We start from the raw sequence: 20,795 nt of genomic DNA, 5'->3' as shown, positions 1-20,795 counted from the left end.
AATGTAAAACTTTGATTCCCTATTGTGGCCCCGCCCTACCCCCGGGGGCCATGATTTGAACAATTTAAAATCTACACTACCCCAGGATGCTTCCACATAAGTTTCAGCTTTTCTGGCCCAGTGGTTCTTGAGAAGAAGATTTTTAAAGATTTTTCCTATATATTTCTATGTAAAACATTGATTCCACATTGTGGCCCCGCCCTACCCCCAGGGGTCATGATTTGATCAATTTAGAATCTACACTACCCCAGGATGCTTCCATATAAGTTTCAGCTTTACTGGCCCTGTGGGTCTTGAGAAGAAGATTTTTTAATGACCCCACCCAATTTTTGACTTCTCTTGATTATCTCCCCTTGTGAGGGGACTTGGCCCTTCATTTTAACAATTTAAATTCCCCTTCACCCAAGGATGCTTTGTACCAAGTTTGGTCAAAATTGGCCCAGTGGTTCTTGAGAAGAAGTCAAAAATGTGAAAAGTTTACAGACGGACGTACGGACAGACAGACAGACAGACGGACGGACGACGGACAAAATGTGATCAGAAAAGCTCATTTGAGCCTTCGGCTCAGGTGAGCTAATAATGTCAGTAGGCAGCATAAATGGTTTAACACAGTATTCTTCTTGACCAAAGAAATTTCAAGATTTTAAATAGGCAAGATAATGATATTTTGGGGCCCATAATTTTCTCTTCACTAGTACCTGGGTAAAAAAAAATCTTTTTTTTTTTTTGTATCATAATCTCAGTTAAAAAATACTTTGCTGTCCACAGTCTTTCATTTCAATTTTCCTGCAGGTTTCAGCACTACTTGTATGTTGAAATATCATGTTTTCATTCACTTCATGACAGTCATGTATTTTAAATCATGTGTTTCTATCATAAAATTACAGAGAGCGTCCTTTACCGACTTTTAAAATTCATAAAGAGAAATATTTCTACCTACGAAAAAAGAAAGAATATTCTATTGTTAAAATGATATAGTTCTATTGTCCAGTTTAACCTAACATGGTGGCAGCGAAAAATCACTGACAGAAAATGTCTTCAATTTACTTATTTAAGGAGGAAAATTAATGAATATATAAAACTGCTAATTGTGGACAATACATAATGTGCATCTTGGTAGGATATGAACGAAGACTGGTTACCACTGATACATAAAAGGAAAATGAATTAAATGTTGAAGGAATTATCATACTTTTCCTTATTAAGGAAGAGTTTCATCAACACTATTCTGGGTATAAAAAATGTTTTATTGGAAACAAGAGGCCCATGGGCCACAGCGCTCACCTTAGTAACGTTGGCCTTGCTGTTTTTCACCTGATTTCTCCCCCCCCCCCATAGTACTTATTGTGGCCCCCCTACCCCCGAGGGTCATGATTTGAACAATTTAGAATCTACACTACCCAAGAATGCTTCCACATTAGTTTCAGCTATTCTGGCCTAGTGGTTCTTGAGAAGAAGATTTTTACTACATATTTCAATGTAAAACTTGGATTCCCTATTGTGGCCCCACCCTACCCCCGGGGCTCATGATTTGAACAATTTAGAATCTACACTACCCCAGGATGCTTCCACATAAGTTTCAGCTTTTCTGGCCCAGTGGTTCTTGAGAAGAAGATTTTTAAAGATTTTTACTATATATTTCAATGTAAAACTTGGATTCCCTATTGTGGCCCCACCCTACCCCCGGGGGTCATGATTTGAACAATTTAGAATCTACACTACCCAAGGATGCTTCCAAATAAGTTTCAGCCTTTCTGGCCTAGTGGTTCTTGAGAAGAAGATTTTTACTACATATTTCAATGTAAAACTTGGATTCCCTATTGTGGCCCCACCCTACCCCCGGGGGTCATGATTTGAACAATTAAAAAACCTACATTACCCCAGGATGCTTCCACATAAGTTTCAGCTTCACTGGCCCAGTGGTTCTTGAGAAGAAGATTTTTTTAACATTTTTACTATATATTTCAACGTAAAACTTGGATTCCTTATTGTGGCCCCGCCCTACCCCCGGGGGTCATGATTTGAACAATTTAGAATCTACACTACCTCAGGATGCTTCCACATAAGTTTCAGCTTCTCTGGCCTAGTGGTTCTTGAGAAGAAGGTTTTTAAATAATTTTACTATATATTTCAATGTAAAACTTGGATTCCTTATTGTGGCCCCGCCCTAACCCAGGGGGTCATGATTTGAACAATTTAGAATCTACACTACCCCAGGATGCTTCCACATAAGTTTCAGCTTTTCTGGCCAAGTGGTTCTTGAGAAGAAGATTTTTAAAGATCTTTACTACATATTTCTATGTAAAACTTGGATTCCTTATTGTGGCCCCACCCTACCCCCGGGGGTCATGATTTGAACAATTTAGAATCTACACTATCCAAGGATGCTTCCACATAAGTTTCAGCTTCTCTGACCCAGTGGTTCTTGAGAAGAAGATTTTTTAAGATTTTTACTACATATTTCTATGTAAAACTTGGATTCCCTATTGTGGCCCCGCCCTACCCCCAGGGGTCATGATTTGAACAATTTAGAATCTACACTACCCCAGGATGCTTCCACATAAGTTTCAGCTTTTTTGGCCCAGTGGTTCTTGAGAAGAAGATTTTTTAATGACCCCACCCAATTTTTGTATTTTTTTGATTATCTCCCCTTTGAACGGGACTTGGCCCTTCATTTTAACAATTTAAACTCCCCTTTACCCAAGAATGATTTGTACTAAGTTTGGTTAAAATTGGCCCAGTGGTTCTTGAGAAAAAGTTGAAAATGTGAAAAGTTTACAGATGGACGGACGGACAGACGGACGGACGGACGACGGACAACGGGTGATCAGAAAAGCTCACTTGAGCTCTCAGCTCAGGTGAGCTAAAAATCAATATTCTTGTAATTTTATATCTTACATGTATCATATTAAATCTTGTACAACATCAAATCACAATTAAAAACAAGAGGCCCAAGGGCCTTAACGGTCACCTGAGTACAATACAACAATTTAGAGGATCCATAGAGTATTTAAATGAAAGGTGAAGTTTTGTTGCCCAAAAGCAAGAAAAATAGGGTGATCAGGATCAACAAAATAATTAGTCTAGTATTCATTAACAGTTTATAGATTAGGTTCTAATCTGTTCCCCATTTATCACTATTACCATAAGTATATTAACAAACTATCAGTGCTTCTATACTATTTTAAGGTATTAGAGGTGTAATACGCCATTTCCGGTAAAAATGACGGCATTTACCGAGGTGTCTGACATCGGCAGTTTTCGGAACACTGTACTTCGTAAACAAAAATGGTGTGTCGTCAAGACGGCCTAGGACGCTAAAATAAAACATACACCAAAGAAAAGGAATATAACTTAGCGGAGGAGAGAATAAATATGATATTACGTAGAAAACACGTTAATATATTTTGTTAGACAAAATATGCAGTCAAAACGATGATACCTTCAAATACACACTTCATGGGTTTTTCCATCTTCTAAAAATAGCACCATTTTCGAAGAACGAACGAAGTATACCTTTCTTCAAAACTTTACATTCGCATCGAGATTTCTTGTGATTCTCTCAATATCAGCAAATCGTTTGAGGAGGAAAAAATGTACGTAATAGGTAGCATTGCGTGCATTGTAGAATCTGCAATTTATAAGTGACGTCCAAATGTCCATACGTAAAATATCTGAGATGTTCAAAATATATCAGTAAAAACTAGAATGTAAATATGTTTACAACATTAAAGAAAAAAAATAATATTAGATATGGGAATAAATGATTTATTCTGGGTTGGGTTAGGGTGATTTTTGTTATTTTATTTACATTAATTAATTTATTTATTTTTTACATAAGTTTACTGTTTAGAAGGGGGGGGGGGGGTGAATTTTTTTTATTGATATTTTTTATATACATGTGGGGAACAAATTAATTTTTTTTTACCTTTTGATTAGTGTTTCTGTCAGTATATATTTTAGTCTACATTGCATAGTAATGTTATGATCTGTAAAGAACTTCATGCACATGGAAGCTGCAAAAACGTAGGTCATTTTGCTAATCTTTGTCTGGGTCAAGGTCATTGTGACGAGGTCAATCTTCTGAACAAATGAATCTGACTAAAGTGAATTGTATTCAATATGACAATAACCTGTTGTTTATATATGCTCATCATTTCATTAATTATCACATATCCCATGACATTTACAAAAAATAATGACTTAAATTTTTAGGGGTACATCGCTATGATACAGAATATAGATAAATATTGTGGATGGAATAATTTTTTTCTGTTGTTATATTATCACAAATACACCTTACACAAAATTGATATTGTTCTTTTATTGATCTTTCCCACCATATTTTTCTTTGACAGAATATTACAAACGGTTTTATGGAAAAAATCGCCAAAATTGTCACCCAAAGTAGACAGGTTCTCTCGATTACAAGTATTCATATATCATACCTGATGAATTTGAACTTAAAAGAATGCATATATCCAATCTGTACTGCTTAGTGTTGCAGCTGAATACATGAAACATTCAACTGTTTGCGACTAACTAGAGTAGAGGTAAAAATTACATCTGTACCTTTTGTCTATTAAAGGTGCACCAGTGGTTAGAGGGTACAGGCATGAAAATAAGTATAGAAAAATTATGTTTGGACAGAATTGCATGAAACTTTGGGAAATATTGCCTGAAGTGTTGTCCATTATAAGTAAACTGAATTTAGTCATATTCAAGGTCATGACCATTACACCCCTAATACCTTAATTCCTTGTTGTAATCTCTTACATTGGCCTCTCTTGGTCTTTGATGAACATTTGATAAGACAAGTTATTTTTGTCTCATTTTTATTTATCTATTACTTACAAGTCCACCTGATCATTAAAACTATGAAAATACTTTCTGTATTATACAATAAAAATTCTTGCATAATTCTCTTATTCTATTAACCTTTCAAGTACATTATTTACAGTGATTAATTATCAAAAGTAAACGGCAAAGGGGAATAACTCCTCTCAGTAGAATGCAAATTGAGCCCTGGCTAGGACCAGAACACTTGACCAAATGGTCCAGATGTTCAAAAATCTGGTAAAAATACACTTCCTTATTACAACTTTTACTCTTATTGCCTCTGATATGCCCAAGTGCAGAGAAGATTTTTAAAGAAATAATGCATTTTTCCTACAGATTCACTATATTATCAATAGAGCCCCCCCCCCCCCCCCCCTTCACCACCGAGAAACACCAGAGCCTCTCACCCTGGGACCAGAAGTTTGCTCTCCATAAGTAATCACTTTCTTTACATGTATCTGCTTAACATTAAGGAGCTGACAGGATTATTTAATAGAATTAATGCATTTTCACTATATTATCAACAGCCCCACCCTTACACCAGCACATCTGACCCAGGGGTCATGCAATTCACTACTCTGGAAGAAGCACTCTTGCTCATCATAACTATATACTTAGCTTCTCTGCTTTTTAACCAGAAGCAGAAAAGAATATTTTCAAAGAAATTTTGCTTTTTCACTATATATTCAATAGATCCCCCCCCCCTTTTCACCAGAACCCTTGACCCTGGGGCCATGAAATTCAAAATTTTAGAAGAGGCATCCTTGCTTATCATAACAATGTACTTAGTTTGTTTAAATAGTACCCAGGGGCAGAGAAGAAGATTTTCAAAGAAATAATTCACCTTCACTATAGGAGCTATATAGCCCCAACCTAGCACCAGAACCCCTGTCCCTGGGGCCATGAAATTCACAATTTTGGAAGAGGCGTCCTTGCTTATCATAACAATGTACTTTGTTTGTTTAAATAATACCCAGAAGCAGAGAAGAAGATTTTTAAAGCATTAATGTATTTTCACTCCTATAATAAATAGAGCCCAGTCCTAACATCAGAACCCCTGACCCAGGGGCCATGAAATTCACAATTTTGGTAGAGTCACACTTGCTTATCATAACTATGTATTTCATTTGTTTCAATAATACCCAGGAGTAGAGAAGAAGATTTTGAAAGAAATAATGCACTTTCACTATATGATCTATATAACCCCCCCCCCCCTCCCCCCCGTACCAGAACCAATGACCCTGGGGCTATGAATTTCACAATTTTGGTAGAGTCACTCTTGCTTATCATAACTATGTATTTAATTTGTGTTAATAATACCCAGGAGTAGAGAAGAAGATTTTCAAAGAAATAATGCACTTTCACTATATGATCTATATACCCCTCCCCCCCAGCACCAGAACCCCTGATCCTGGGGCCATGAATTTCACAATTTTGGTAGAGTCACCCTTGCTTATCATAACTATGTATCTTATTTGTTTAAATAAAACCCAGGAGTAGAGAAGAAGATTTTGAAAGAAATAATGCACTTTCACTATATGATCTATATAGCTCCCCCCCCCCCCAGCACCAGAACCCCTGACCCTGGGGCTATGAATTTCACAATTTTGGTAGAGCCACTCTTGCTTATCATAACTATGTATCTAATTTGTTTAAATAAAACCCGGGAGTAGAGAAGAAGATTTTGAAAGAAATAATGCACTTTCACTATATGATCTATATAGCCCCACCCTAGCACCAGAACCCCTGACCCTGGGGCCATGAATTTCACAATTTTGGTAGAGTCACCCTTCCTTATCATAACTATGTATTCAATTTGTTTCAATAATACCCAGGAGTAGAGAAGAAGATTTTCAAAGAAATAATGCACTTTCACTATATGATCTATATAGCCACCCCCCCCCCTCCAGCACCAGAATCCCTGACCCTGGGGCTATGAATTTCACAATTTTGGTAGAGTCACTCTTGCTTATCATAACTATGTATTCAATTTGTTTCAGTAATACCCAGGAGTAGAGAAGAAGATTTTGAAAGAAATAATGCACTTTCACTATATGATCTATATAGCCCCGCCCTAGCACCACAACCCCTGACCCTGGGGCCATGAATTTCACAATTTTGGTAGAGGGCTCAATGCTTATTACAATCAGGTCAACAGTTTGACTGCTTGATGTCCAGGAGTAAAGAAGAAGATTTTTAAAGATTGCATTAATTTTGGTGGTTTTAGCCCCACCCCTCAGGTCCCAGGGGGGCAGGGACCATGAAATTCACAAATTTTGTTCCCCTTCACACATAGATGCCATATGCAAAAACTGGCTGAAATTGGTTCAGCGGTTTCAGAGAAGAAGCTGAAAATGTTCAAATGTTAACACACGTCGGACGACGCACGACGACGGACGAAAACAGATAGCAATAGGTCACCTGAGTGACTCAGGTGACCTAAAAATCAATCAATTTGGTCTGTCCATGTATACATTGTTCTAAGAATATCCTTACATTAGCATCAGGCCTCTGTCTTCCTGTAAACACTGGGACGGGCTGTGCATCAGGATGGTTTTCCATGGCAACATCCAAAATCTTTGTCTGAACAAATCAAACAAATTATTTTAATTATACCAATGTGCAATATCCAATATACACCAAATCTTTTGCTGATTGCTTAACTTATTCCATACAATCACTGTATTGAAATAAACCAATAATCATACACAGATAAATGTGAAATTGTTGCAAATAAATGTACTTCTTTTAAAACAAATTAGCTGGCTTGCTCTCTTATGCATTTTACATAATATTAAATATATTTAGCACATTATTCATCAAGACAATTTTTAAGGGGTCGTTTTTACATCAATATTTCATAAGATAGGCTATCCATTATATATCCTATAACCAATTCAAAATTCTATATCCTATAACCAATTCAAAATTCTATATCCTATAACCAATTTAAAATTACAGATTGATTATTGTACAACTCACTCTCAGAATGGGACACAATTCCTTCAGATGTTCTGAAACCTGAATCGACATCCCCTGGATGTAGAAATACAGTGAACACAGACTTCCATGGAGCTAAAATAAACATTGTACATGCCATTTAATTGTTAAAATTTTTATCTCAAATTTCACTATCATTTGAGTGGCGTACTTTGTAACAATATAAATGTCAATAATCTTTGTACTATATAATATACATGAAAGTTTGATGTACTAAGTATTTGGGGGGAAGGTAGTATATGTACAAAGTAAGCAATGAAATGCTTTGCTCTGTTTTACTTATTTGGTTGATCTTTATGTTTTACTGACCTCATCCCTATGTAAGTCTTCCAACAGATAACTGTCAATTTTAGCCTGCAGGATTTCAATAAAACACTCCATGCTTTGATTTCTTTCAATCCTAAAATACGGAACTCATATTAAACTTTTCACAATTTTCATGTGATACTTTATCAAACTATTACATTTTAAGATACATTTTACACGACAAACAACAGCTTCAATATCAAATTGCCACCAAACTGACACTTACAGGCTGGTGTCAAACATCACTGTTGTTATCTTCCTATAATGCTCCAACTGTCTTCTAATCTCCTTGGTGAATTTGCCCTCCTATCAATTTATAATAGAAATTATTTATTATCTAACATTTTTCATGTAGTTACAATGTACAAATGAATACATACATGTAACAAAGCATGACTTGGACTAAGCAAAGGTAATCAAAGATTTACCTAGATGGATTTTATTCAGAAGTAAGGCAAGGTTTCATACCAAATGAATGTTCTGGAAGTGTGCATCCATTGATGAATCAACCATGCAAGTTTGGCATAGGTAGGGCTTACAGTTATTTTGAAATGCACCTGCTCCAAAAACTTTAACTATTTAATCATAAAAAAAAAATAAAGGTTAGAACCAGGATCCAAAACAAGCAAACTTTATCAGTGCATCCCTAGATGCATCATCCATGCAAGTTTAGGCACCAAAGGCCTTAGAGTTCCTTGGGAATGGACTTCCTCCAAAAAATTTAACCTGATCATTCACCCTTAAAATCTAGGTGAGATCCAGAATCCAAAGCATATCCAAAACTTTAACCAGGTCACTCATCCACAAAATGTAGGTCAGATGCAGCATCCACATCAAAGCCATGCAGGTTTGGTCCAGGTAGGGCTTTTACTTACTTTAGAATGGACTTGCTCAAAAAACTTTAACCTGGTCATTCATCCAGAAAGTCAGATCCAGCAACTGAAGTAAGTCTGGTAGTGTCCATCCCTAGATGCATCATCTTTGCAATTTTGGTCTGGGTAGGGCTTATTAGTCCCCTATCGGTGAAACCGGAGGGGACTATAGGTTTCCTCTGAGTCTGTCCTTCCGTCTGTCCGTCTGTCTGTCTGTCTGTCCCTCTGTCTGTCCCACTTGATTTTCCGCACTTCTTTTTTTAACGCTTGCAGATATTGAGCTGATTTTTGGTATGTGAGTGTATCTTGATGAGTTACAGATCAAGTTTGCATTTCGTTCTGCTTCAATGATTTTTGACGGAATTACGACCTTTTCAATTTTTCACGGTTTTCCGCAAATTTTTTCTAAACGCTTATAGATATTAAGCTGAGTTTTGGTATGTAACTTTACCTTGATGAGTTATAGATCAAGTTTGCATTTTGTTCCGCTTCATTGATTTTTTACGGTATGGCATTTTCAATTTTCAACGGGAACCAGATTACACTTGCTGGTAGGGGACTAGTACTGCTAATGCAATACTCTCAGAATGCTTGTATTTACTTGGGAATGGAATTGCTCAACTTTAACCTGGTTGCTTATCCAGAAAGTCTAAGTCAGATCCAGCAACTGAAGCAAGTCTGGTATGTACAACCCTAGATGCATCATCCTTGCAACTTTGGTCCAGGTATGGCTTATATTTACTTGGGAATGGAATTGCTCAACTTTAATCTGGTCACTCATCTAGAAAATCTATGTCAGTTCCATTCTTTCTCAAGGTGAGCTAAAAATAGGTCATTATCAATTCCATGTATCTCTTAATTCGAACAATTTAGATAAAACTACAAATTTCTTCATTTGGAAGAAATGAACATATTGTTCAGTTACAGAAAATATTAAGACTAAGGCAAAACTTAAAAACCTCAAAAACTGGAAGCTGCATATTTACATTCCAAGTTTGGTCTAAATTTTACAATACATTGTTTCCCCTTGGAGACAATTAAACCTTTTCATACCTTTGATTCACATAGCTCAAGGATCATCCTGCAGACTCTCTTCTTAATTTCAGTGATTCAGAAATTACCTTCCAAATCATGGAATGACCAAAAATATCAAGAACAGTTTCATCAGTCTACTATATCTATTCTGGAATTCCCCTGGTGATACCAATCTGTTTTTATCACATGTTTATATAAAATACATGGTTACTGTCTTGAAATATAAGCGATATTTGGGCGAGGATAAAAAAACGTGATAGAGGGCGAGGCTTGCCGAGCCCTCCTTCACGTTTTCGACCCGAACCCAAATATGACTTATATTTCAAGACAGTTATCATGTATTTTGTTTATCCTGCAAAATATTTTTACATTTGAAGTCCAAAACAAGCTATTTTCAACAGATTTAGGCACATCTTTGCAGTTGAAACTATGACGCCATGGCGTAAACATTGAAATACATATGATGTCACAATGCTTTTAGAATGTCATAATACATGCACAAGGCTTTATTAGGGCATTGACCGAATATAGCTTTGGTTTATTAGGTTACCTTTATTAGGTCAATGCAAGGGGTGGTTGCAGGATAAAATCCTTTATACAGTGGATATAGGTTGTATAGTATTATTTTTCATATCAACAGTTGTGACATTGCAATGATTTTTATGTGAAACTGATGAAGTCAAATTAGCTGAATTCATATATAAAAGCAGTGTAAAACATACAATAGCTAAGTAAAACATGTGATCTCCCACCGTTTGTGGCTGCATGGAAATGATTTTTATCCAATCATAAACCAAGGGAGCTCCTGTTTTTATAACACAGTAAAAAAAAAAATACATCACATATCACTGGCTTAGTACAGGCAAACTAAATGTATCATTAAACTCCAATAAAATTCTACATGTACCAGTATTTTTTCCAGATACTGTAAACTTCTTTAAGTGACAATATATTAAATACTGTAAGTTTCAGATGCAAAATTAAAGAATCTATTATTTTGCTCAAAGAAATAGCAATGAAATCTAATGGAGTATTTCTGGGTCTGCTACGTGTTTTTTTTTTTTATTTTTACAAAATACTTGCTTGGGAGAAATACTACACACCATTTGCAGTTTTCTGTAACCTACATGTACACTGTCTTCTGTTATGCTAACTTTAATATGTCCTACACAAGTTCATGTTTTATATTGCCTTCTACATTGTATAAATCTCTGTACTGTGCCACATAACCAAACTCTATGAAAGGATTAACCCTAATAAATACAATGCAGATGTATTTTGCACAGTTTTGTGTACATACAAGTAAATCTTTAAAATGTCTTGGCGTAACTTACACTGTCTTGGAGTTTAGTTAGTAACAGCAGACTTTTACACTGGTCCCAAAGAACACCAATTTTTCCAAAGGATGACCTTAACAGTTTGAACAGCTCTTCTGCTATCTCACTAGGGTAAGAACCTCTAACAAATAAAAAGGGACAATCAAAGTATTGTTTTACTGAAGTTGTACTGGATTTTTCATAAAGAAGATTTTTGCATTTCTTGAAAGTTGACAATCCTATAACAATTACTACACTTAAACTTCTGTGAGATAACTTTTATCTGAATGACATCTATGGAAAAAGCGACCAGAAAATCTTTTCTTTCTAATGGGGTAGTTCAACAGTGTCTTTTAACAATGAAAAAAAAATCAGGTGTACATATATTCTAAGTTTCATACACACAGGAAATACAGGTAAAGTCTGATGAATCAAATATAATGAATTCTTCACCTGTCCATCTGGAACAGAAGTATAGACCAGTACAGTGCCTCTGAAAACTCAGCATATAAAGCACATCCTGAGATCTTCTTCTCAAGGTAAACTCTGAAGAAATAATAATATACATTTAGAAATAATTACTAGCTTCATTAATTTCTCAAATACATTAATCTTTGACCAGCTTCACACATGCATACCTGACCCCTTTAATGATCTCTCTTGTAAATGGTCCCTTAGGTATAAACCCCTCAGTATCCTTCACTCCCCTGTATGCTGTGTACAAGGTCAAGATTATATTGTTACAATTATTGATAATATCCTAGATTCTATTCTTGTTTTCAATAGACTTGTACATTTGCTTGAACATTTTGAAGCAAAATTACAACTTTTTGATACCACTTCACTAAGATTATGTTCAGAAAGTGTGAATTTGAGACATTTTTTTAAAGCTTGTTACCAGATTTCTCTGTCTCCTCCTGAATAAAAAGACTGTGGTAATACTCTGCATGGTGTTTCTCCAGATAAACTCCATCATACAGAGACAGCAGTGGAGTCCCCACCTCTGGCAGTCTACACAAGGACAAAAAAATGTACATTTACATACAGAGACAACAGTGGAGTCCCCACCTCTGGTAGTCTACAAACAACAAAAAATGTACATTTACATACAGAGACAACAGTGGAGTCCCCACCTCTGGCAGTCTACATAACAACAAAAAATGTACATTTACATACAGAGACAGCAGTGGAGTCCCCACCTCTGGTAGTCTACACAACGACAAAAAAATGTACAACATTTACATACAGAGACAGCAGTGGAGTCCCCACCCCTGGTAGTCTACACAACGACAAAAAAATGTACAACATTTATTAATGTCTACCTGATGGCAAGGTAGAAGCAACTTCAATCTGGACAGACATACAGTTACATGGACAGCAAAAATGTAATTATAGCCCAATATCAAATTACCAGACATGGAAATTTACACGAACTGGTTATCTATTCTTCAGTTGTTGATAAAAAATCTTTCATTTAAATGTCTCCCAGGATAATAATGCCTTTGAACATAATTCATTCAGTATTTAAATGTACATTAATTTTTTTTTCCCTAATATGAGGAGATAACCCTCATGGCTTTTGCTATTCATATAAAGAAAAATCCACTAAAATACCCATGTTTACAGCATGACATTTAGCTTTAACACAGCCTTACATACTTGACATCCTCTTGATAAGGGGCGCCCTCTGGTGGATGACGGAAGTTGACAGCGTACTGTATCTGACCAGCAGAGTACCGATCTCCTGCCGCGTCCAGGAGAAACACACAGTCTACTATAGGGTACAAATGATACAACACAGCACGACTCACTGCTTGAGTAAAGTCCTCCTGTGTATATAAAAAAAAACATAGGTAATCAGAGATTACAGAGCTCACCTCAACGAATGTTGTCTTTAAGTAAGGCAAAGTCCCACACTCAACTAATAATCTAGGAGTGTGCATCCCTAGATGCAACATTTATGCAATTTTGGTCTGATAGGGCTTGCAGTTACTTGGGAATAGACTTATCTGAAAACTTAAAACTAGTCACTCAATGACATCCAGAAAATGTGAGTCAAATCCAGCATCCGAAGCAAGTTTTGAGATTGTTCATCCCTTGATGCATCATCCATGCAAGTTTGGTTCAGATAGGCCTTAAAGTTACTTGGAAATGAGATCTGCTCCAAAAACTTTAACCTGGTCACTCATCTGGAAAATATAGGTCAGATCCAGCATCCGAAGCAAGTCCAGTAGTGTGCATCCTTAGATGTATCATCCATGCAAGTTTGGTCAATATAGGGCTTATAATTACTTGGAAATGAGATCTACTCCAAAAACTTTAACCTAGTCACTCATCCGGAAAATGTAGGTCAGATCCAGCATCCGAAGCAAGTTCAGTAGTGTGCATCCTTAGATGTATCATCCATGCAAGTTTGGTCAATATAGGGCTTATAGTTACTTGGAAATGAGACCTGCTCCAAAAACTTTAACCTGCTCCAAAAACATTAACCTGGTCATTCTTTAGCTGAAATTGCAGCATCTGAAACCTTGACTGGTACAATGAAACACACTAGAAGCATCCTCCATGCATCTCTGACTAATATAGGCCATAGAAGTACTTGAAAAGAAAACTGCTCCAAAAACCTTAACATGGGACGCCAACGCCGAGGGTATTACACAAGCTCCCCCAACTTCGTTGAGGTGAGCTAAAAACAATTGTCTTCTACTCAAAAATACAAATATGTATTGAACAAGATAAAGCTACATAAATTATATGAATGTACATGCACATGTACATGTAAATATTGAACTGTGAATATGAAAAACATGTTTGGCATTAATTGTTTTATAAGTTAACAATATAATTTAGGATATAGCCTTATATGGACTAAGTGCTAACTGTAAAGTCTATCTTAGAGTTTGTCATATTAAAAAATCATGATGTTCTTTAATGAAGATGAATTAATGATTTATCTGTAACACTTTTTGTAATACCTTCTCTTTTTCTATATTTTCAAGATTCCATTTATCCACAAAGTGCATCTTCTCATGATGTGGAATATGTACATCTGTAATGAAATACCAGTCACTTAATGTGCTTTTATTATAGCATTAAAGAAAAGTTTTAATAACAAGAAAAGTTGGAATGGTACTTTTACATGTTTATGATACAATTTCAACTCTTTCTCACTGGGACTTAATTTTTTTTTTGGCATACTTTTTTGCTTTGGAATATTTTTCTCTTTTTACTTGACAAACTTTGTACTTCGGACATTAAGAATATTATCAATAAAACAAAGTGACTGTTTGTACAATAGCATGATTTCCATGCATGTTGACAATTACATTTACTGAAACGCACAATCCCATGCATCAGCTACTCTAAAAAAGGTGCATACTTCTATCAGCTGCTAACACAGTATGTCATTGCAAGTAGTCTTCAAAGTAATTTTCATCATTAGCATGTACATGTATACAATTTTGTATTCAACCCATCTTTGATACACAATTTATCATATGTTCTGTATACACATGTACATAGTGGCAGTTGAAGGAGAATTTTTAGTCACTCAAATAATAAATAGGAAAAGATAACTATTTTCTGGCTTTTGTCAATGTACTTTTCATTGGTCCTGGTTAAACAAGGGGAGCAAGTCATCAAACAGCAGGTACCTATAATTCTGCCTTACCCCCCCCCCCCCCCCACACACACACACACACACACACTTCTAGCTATCTTAATAGTCAGTTACACTTCTAGTTATAACAACATTCAGTTACAATTAAAGCTATCACAATAATTACTGTTATAGTCAATTACACTTCTAGCTATCACATTTACACTTCTAACTATCACAACAATCGGTTTCACTTCTAGCTATCATAATAGTCAATTTCACTTCTAGTTATCACAATAGTCTGTTACAATTCTAGCTATCAGTTACAGTTCTAGTTATTACAACAGTCAATTTCACTTCTAGTTATCACAATAGTCTGTTACAATTCTAGCTATCAGTTACAGTTCTAGTTATTACAATAGTCAGTTACACTTCTAGTTATCACAATAGTCTGTTACAATTCTAGCTATCAGTTACAGTTCTAGTTATTACAATAGTCAGTTACACTTCTAGTCATCACAATAGTCAGTTACACTTCTAGCTATCATAATAATCAATTTCACTTCTAGTTGTCACAATAGTCAGTTATAATTCTAGCTATCAGTTACAGTTCTAGTTATCACAATAGTCAGTTACACTTCTAGTTATTACAATGGTCAGTTACACTTCTAGTTATCACAATAGTCAGTTACACGTCTAGTTATCACAATAGTCAGTTACACTTCTAGTCATCATAATAGTCAGTTATACTTCTAGTTATCACAATATTCAGTTACACCTCTAGTTATCACAATAGTCAGTTACACTTCTAGTCATCATAATAGTCAGTTATACTTCTAGTTATCACAATAGTCAGTTACACCTCTAGTTATCACAATAGTCAGTTACACCTCTAGTCATCACAATAGTCAGTTATACTTCTAGTTATCACAATAGTCAGTTACACTTCTAGTTATCACAATAGTCAGTTACACTTCTAGTCATCACAATAATCAGTTATACTTCTACATGTAGTCATCACAATAGTCAGTTATACTTCTAGTTATCACAATAGTCAGTTACACTTCTAGTTAGCACAATAGTCAGTTACACTTCTAGTTATCACATTACTCAGTTACACTTCTAGTTATCACTGTAGTCAGTTACACTTCTAGTTATCACAATAGTCAGTTACACTTCTAGCTATAACAATAGTCAGTTACACTTCTAGTTATCACTGTAGTCAGTTACACTTCTATCCCCTTACCCATAACATAATGTCTCTTGTCAAGGTCCTTCATGTGGCTAATGATCCCATCAGCAAACTCCTGAATACCCTTTAAATATAGAAAATAAATCTTAACAAAGACTTTTCACACTCAAAAAGTGAAAATGTGCATCCTTACACTGTATCAACATTTTAGGTTTATTTTACACATCTGCACATGTATTTATAAGTATCTTTTTATGCATACTTTAATTTCTATACAGAAAGAAACAAAGGAATCTTTTTTGCATACTTTATATAAAAAGTATGTTGTCTACCTTGGATAACTCTGGTTGATATACTGTCACTTCCAATCTAAACTGTGGTGTGTGAACCTCTGAGTAATAGGTTCCCTCAAAGACAGCTGGTCCAACCAATGACAAGGACATGGATCTCTAGAAATCAGAAAAAATATTGTTTTCATCATGTAATCAGTACATATATATACAGATGTAAAGTTAAAATGAAAATTCAATTTCTCGAAACCTTCTTATAAAATATTTTCTTGATAATGTTGCATTAAAAATTTAATCTCATAAAATCATCAACAAAACAAAACAGTAAAACTCCTGTGCTTTCCTCATTTAATTAATGAGTCAAATAAACCTAAAAATGGTTTATACAAAGAATCAAAAATATCCAATTTACATGCAGATGGACAGAAATGGATACGCTACATTGTAATCTTAGTACTCACAGAGTGTCCCGGAAACCTGCTGAGGTCTGAGACTAGCCAGGCATACTTCTGTAGATGTGTGGGGGACACAGCACTAATCACACCAGTCAGTCCCCAAACATTGTGATGACCCTTTATGCTGACCAATCCCTCCAGGTGAGAACGGTCAAACTGTGTATCTGTAAAAACAAGTACAAAAATAACCTAAAAATAGATCAAACTTTGTATCTGTAAAAACAAGTACGGAAATTACCTAAAAATAGATCAAACTAAAACAATTACAGAAATAACCTAAAAATAGATCAAACAACAAGTACAGAAATAACCTAAAAATAGATCAAACAAGAGACTGCCAAAAAAAAAATCTGAGAGGCACACTAGAAAGTCATATTTACTAAAATGTATATTTAATAATGAATACTGGATAAATGAATTTAGATAAACCTAAGTGTTATGTACCATACAACTATAAATTGGTTATATCACTCAATTGCACCAATGTCATTATGTATATTTCTTTTTTCTATTAAAAGCAGCAATCAAGCAACACAATTTTTGTCAATTTTATTAATTGTAAAAACCTGTTTGTCAACAAATGTATGCATGAAAAAAGATCAGTAACCCATTAATGATAATGCCATATATTTTTAATTGGTATTAGGTTTCCATGATGCAAACCATGGCAGCAACACTTTAATAAATTAGGAACTTGCATGAGCTAACTTTATCAGAAGATCAACTTTGCAAAAATTTTAAAATGTACAGTAGTTTTTTTCCTGGAAATCTCCATTCTCGGAAAATAAAAGTTTTCAATACTAAATAGCATTGCCATTAATTACTGTATGCAAGCTTGTTGGCCGTATTCCTTTTCCGCGATTTTATTTTTGCAACCTGTCTGCTTTTCCGCGAGCACTTCATACTGCTTTTCCAAGATTGGTTTTCACTACGGTAAATGTTATGTGTTATCCCCTTTTTTGAAACCTCCTTTCCACAATTTTTAAATGGTCAAGGTTAATGCTTAGCATCAAACAGTTGCTGAAATTTACCTGTATTTCCCCAAAGAGTTCTATACTCATTAGTAAGAACAAACTCACATTGTGATAAAAACTAAATGAATTTTGTATTTTACACTGGTCAGTGATAAGGTTTAGATGTATGGAAAATAGTTCATACAAAAAACAAATTACATATGGAACTGGCACCAAAATTTGAAAGCAAGCATACATGTATTTGTTCTGTGGATTTTTTAAATATTATTTACACCAGTGTTTTTAATCTTTGCTTTATCCAGTACTAATGGTTTTAAATCAGTGTTCTTATCCAGTGTTTTACAAGACTTATCCTGCTTAAAATTTAAGTTAAAATAAATCACAGAAAAGCAAAAAATATTTACACGGAAAAGCAGTATTACTTGTGGAAGGATTTCTTTCACGGAAAAGCAGTGTCTAATCACGGAAAAGTGAGACTGCGAGCATGTTTTCAGATAATTTAATAACATGTAGAAACAACTCATTAGTTACCAGAAATACGTACACGCATGTTCAAAGCAATTGTTATTAAATGTGCTTGCAATCATTACTCAGTAAAGAATAAATTAATGTTCCATCAACAAGATTCAGAAGAAATCTGAAAAGAAACGAATTGTGCATACAGAAAAAAAAACCTTTACATACAGTTCTAAAGTTTACAACTTTATTTCTTTATTTATTTATTTTTGCCTCAAGACACAATTCTTCTTAAAATGTCTAATTATTCAAAACTTTGATAAAAATCTTTGGTTAATATAAGTTCAACTACCATACATGCTTTTTGTAAAGTATAGGTAAATCATAAAGTCCCCTTTTATTTATAAGAATAATATTCCATATAAAAATTAAAAATCTGAAGTTATATCATGTGTGTTATTTAAATTGATAATTTCATAAATTAGTTAAGAGTTGAAAACCCACTATAAACTTAATTTACTACAATACATTTAAACATAAATACCTCTCTTCTAACCCAGAAAATCGCATCACAAATCCTGGGTATGGATTGTAAGGCAGTCTGGACATACTAAATAACTGCTTCATCAGAAGTCGAAACTTTGGTTGTACATCTGTCTCTTCTAGGTAAGCCAGAAAAATTCTCATGTGGTCCGTGTTAAAATCAGGGGGATTATAGCCTCTCGGTCTCGCAATCTCCTAAAATTAAAGGCCAAAGAAATGATAGTCACCTGAACAACTACATTTAAGGTTCAATGTACAAGAATAAATATAATTCCCAGTGTTCTCCTTCTAGTGCTCTATACTTAACAAAACTGAAAGAATGTCAATCATCCAATAACATACTGCAGCACAGACCATGTAGATAATACAATATAGGTACTGCAAAGACTTGAGAGTTAATTCTCTCTTTTATAGAATGTTTTCATTTAATGTAATTTCATGAATATCAATACAATATATGATGTCTGTCCCACGGTACCAACATCATCACTTTTTTTGCATTATGTGATTATAATACTACTCAAAAATTTATGTTACTATTTAGACAGATGTTTATACACAGAAAACATATCCATGATATTTGTAGAATTGAGTAAAATTGTCTTGCATGCTGTAGCTATCATATTATAATTCAGTTTTCTGTTTTTATCATTTGACTTGTTATCTTGACTGTATGCCAACATGGTGATGTCAATAAATTGAACTGAAATACCAGTGCTTTTAAACTACTTTCAATCAAAGATCATTTTATCCAAAACCTTCTAATTTAATAGTAACCCCCCAGTTCATCTAGTATAATGACACAGCAGCAAATTCAAAGTCAACAGGTATTTAACATTTTGAAATTAACTTTAATTAGGGCAGGGATCTACTATTATTTATGATTTTCCATAGCTTGCTATTGAAAACCCACTATTGTTGTGCTTGACATTTAGAATCAATTTATGTGTCACACTTGGAAAATCTATAGAAATAATGACAACTCCCTTGTGTTCAGCAATGGCTGAAATGTACAATGTATGTAGACTTTGAAACATTTTGTCATGTGTGTTAACATCAAATCTGGCTGGTTTGGAAAGGATGAAACTTAAATGTTTAATGGAAATTTCTTTTAAAACATTTCCAAAGGGGGAGTTTCGATAAGGTTGCTCAGCGGCCCACTTTTTTTCATAAAAATAAATTTCAATTTATTTTTTCAAAACTAGTTTAGAATTCAAGATAAATATCTTAACTTTTGTTATTTATATTTCAAAAGTTAATATGAGATAATTTCACACCGTAGCTGATACATACTTAGATGTACCCTCAGATCCGTTAACATTAGGCTTATGGGAAAATATAAGAGGGTGGCATTTATAAATCGATGTTTAGAATATGAAGTGCATGAGGGACACTCACCTAAATTTGTCCAGTAATTAGATATACTCTACATAATAATTTTTTTTGAAATATGATGAGTGTCGCATGTGCACTTCATATCCAAAAATTGAAAATTGCATAAAATTTGCATATCTAAAATTAGAATCTCCTGGATTCTTGATCTGACTCTGTGTTAAAATACTAAGCAAAAAGTAGCATATTTTTTTTACATCAAGGAAGATTCTCGATTATATTAACGGTAGAAAACATTATTGTATCCTATCTTCATTTCGATACTTTTTTGCCAACGTATAACGTTAACGTCATATTTTTAGCACACCTCCTCAAAGTTGGGGGAGCTTCTGTAACACCATCGGCATCGGTGTTCCAGATGAAAGTTTTTGAAGCAGATTTTTTTTCAATTATATCTATGCCCTATATTAATCTAGAGTCATCTGATCTAGTGTGTTTCCTTGTCACCAGTCAGGTTTCAGATGCTGGATATTTAGCCAAAGAATGTCCAGGTAAATGTTTTAAAAGCAGGTTAAAGTTTTTGGAGC

At 34.6% G+C, this 20,795-nt stretch overlaps 1 protein-coding gene across 3 annotated transcripts in view; it reads right to left on the bottom strand.

The window, feature by feature from the left end:
• The window catches only part of LOC133205957 (uncharacterized), a 47,592-nt gene that overhangs the window by 21,125 nt on the left and 5,672 nt on the right, over positions 1–20,795 (bottom strand). For 2 of the 3 annotated variants that reach the window (XM_061341856.1, XM_061341855.1), the window contains exons 3-16: positions 18,878–19,071; positions 16,910–17,067; positions 16,491–16,607; positions 16,213–16,282; positions 14,344–14,417; positions 13,028–13,197; positions 12,267–12,379; positions 12,007–12,082; positions 11,822–11,914; positions 11,387–11,510; positions 8,372–8,451; positions 8,149–8,239; positions 7,822–7,914; positions 7,336–7,422 (exon numbers count right to left, since the gene is read on the bottom strand). In XM_061341856.1, the coding sequence (XP_061197840.1) occupies positions 7,336–7,422; positions 7,822–7,914; positions 8,149–8,239; positions 8,372–8,451; positions 11,387–11,510; positions 11,822–11,914; positions 12,007–12,082; positions 12,267–12,379; positions 13,028–13,197; positions 14,344–14,417; positions 16,213–16,282; positions 16,491–16,601 (1,182 nt within the window). In that variant the 5' untranslated portion in view covers positions 16,602–16,607; positions 16,910–17,067; positions 18,878–19,071. Of the gene's footprint in view, positions 1–7,335; positions 7,423–7,821; positions 7,915–8,148; positions 8,240–8,371; positions 8,452–11,386; positions 11,511–11,821; positions 11,915–12,006; positions 12,083–12,266; positions 12,380–13,027; positions 13,198–14,343; positions 14,418–16,212; positions 16,283–16,490; positions 16,608–16,909; positions 17,068–18,467; positions 18,515–18,877; positions 19,072–20,795 lie in introns of all 3 variants that reach the window. The other variant, XM_061341858.1, reaches the window with a different exon arrangement.

Source organism: Saccostrea echinata, unplaced genomic scaffold (assembly GCF_033153115.1).
Source record: "Saccostrea echinata isolate AGI-Se365-2 ecotype Australia unplaced genomic scaffold, CSIRO_AGI_Sech_v1 ptg000054l, whole genome shotgun sequence".
NCBI classification, from domain to species: Eukaryota; Metazoa; Mollusca; class Bivalvia; order Ostreida; family Ostreidae; genus Saccostrea; species Saccostrea echinata.
This window is presented reverse-complemented; position numbering and strand designations above follow the sequence as displayed.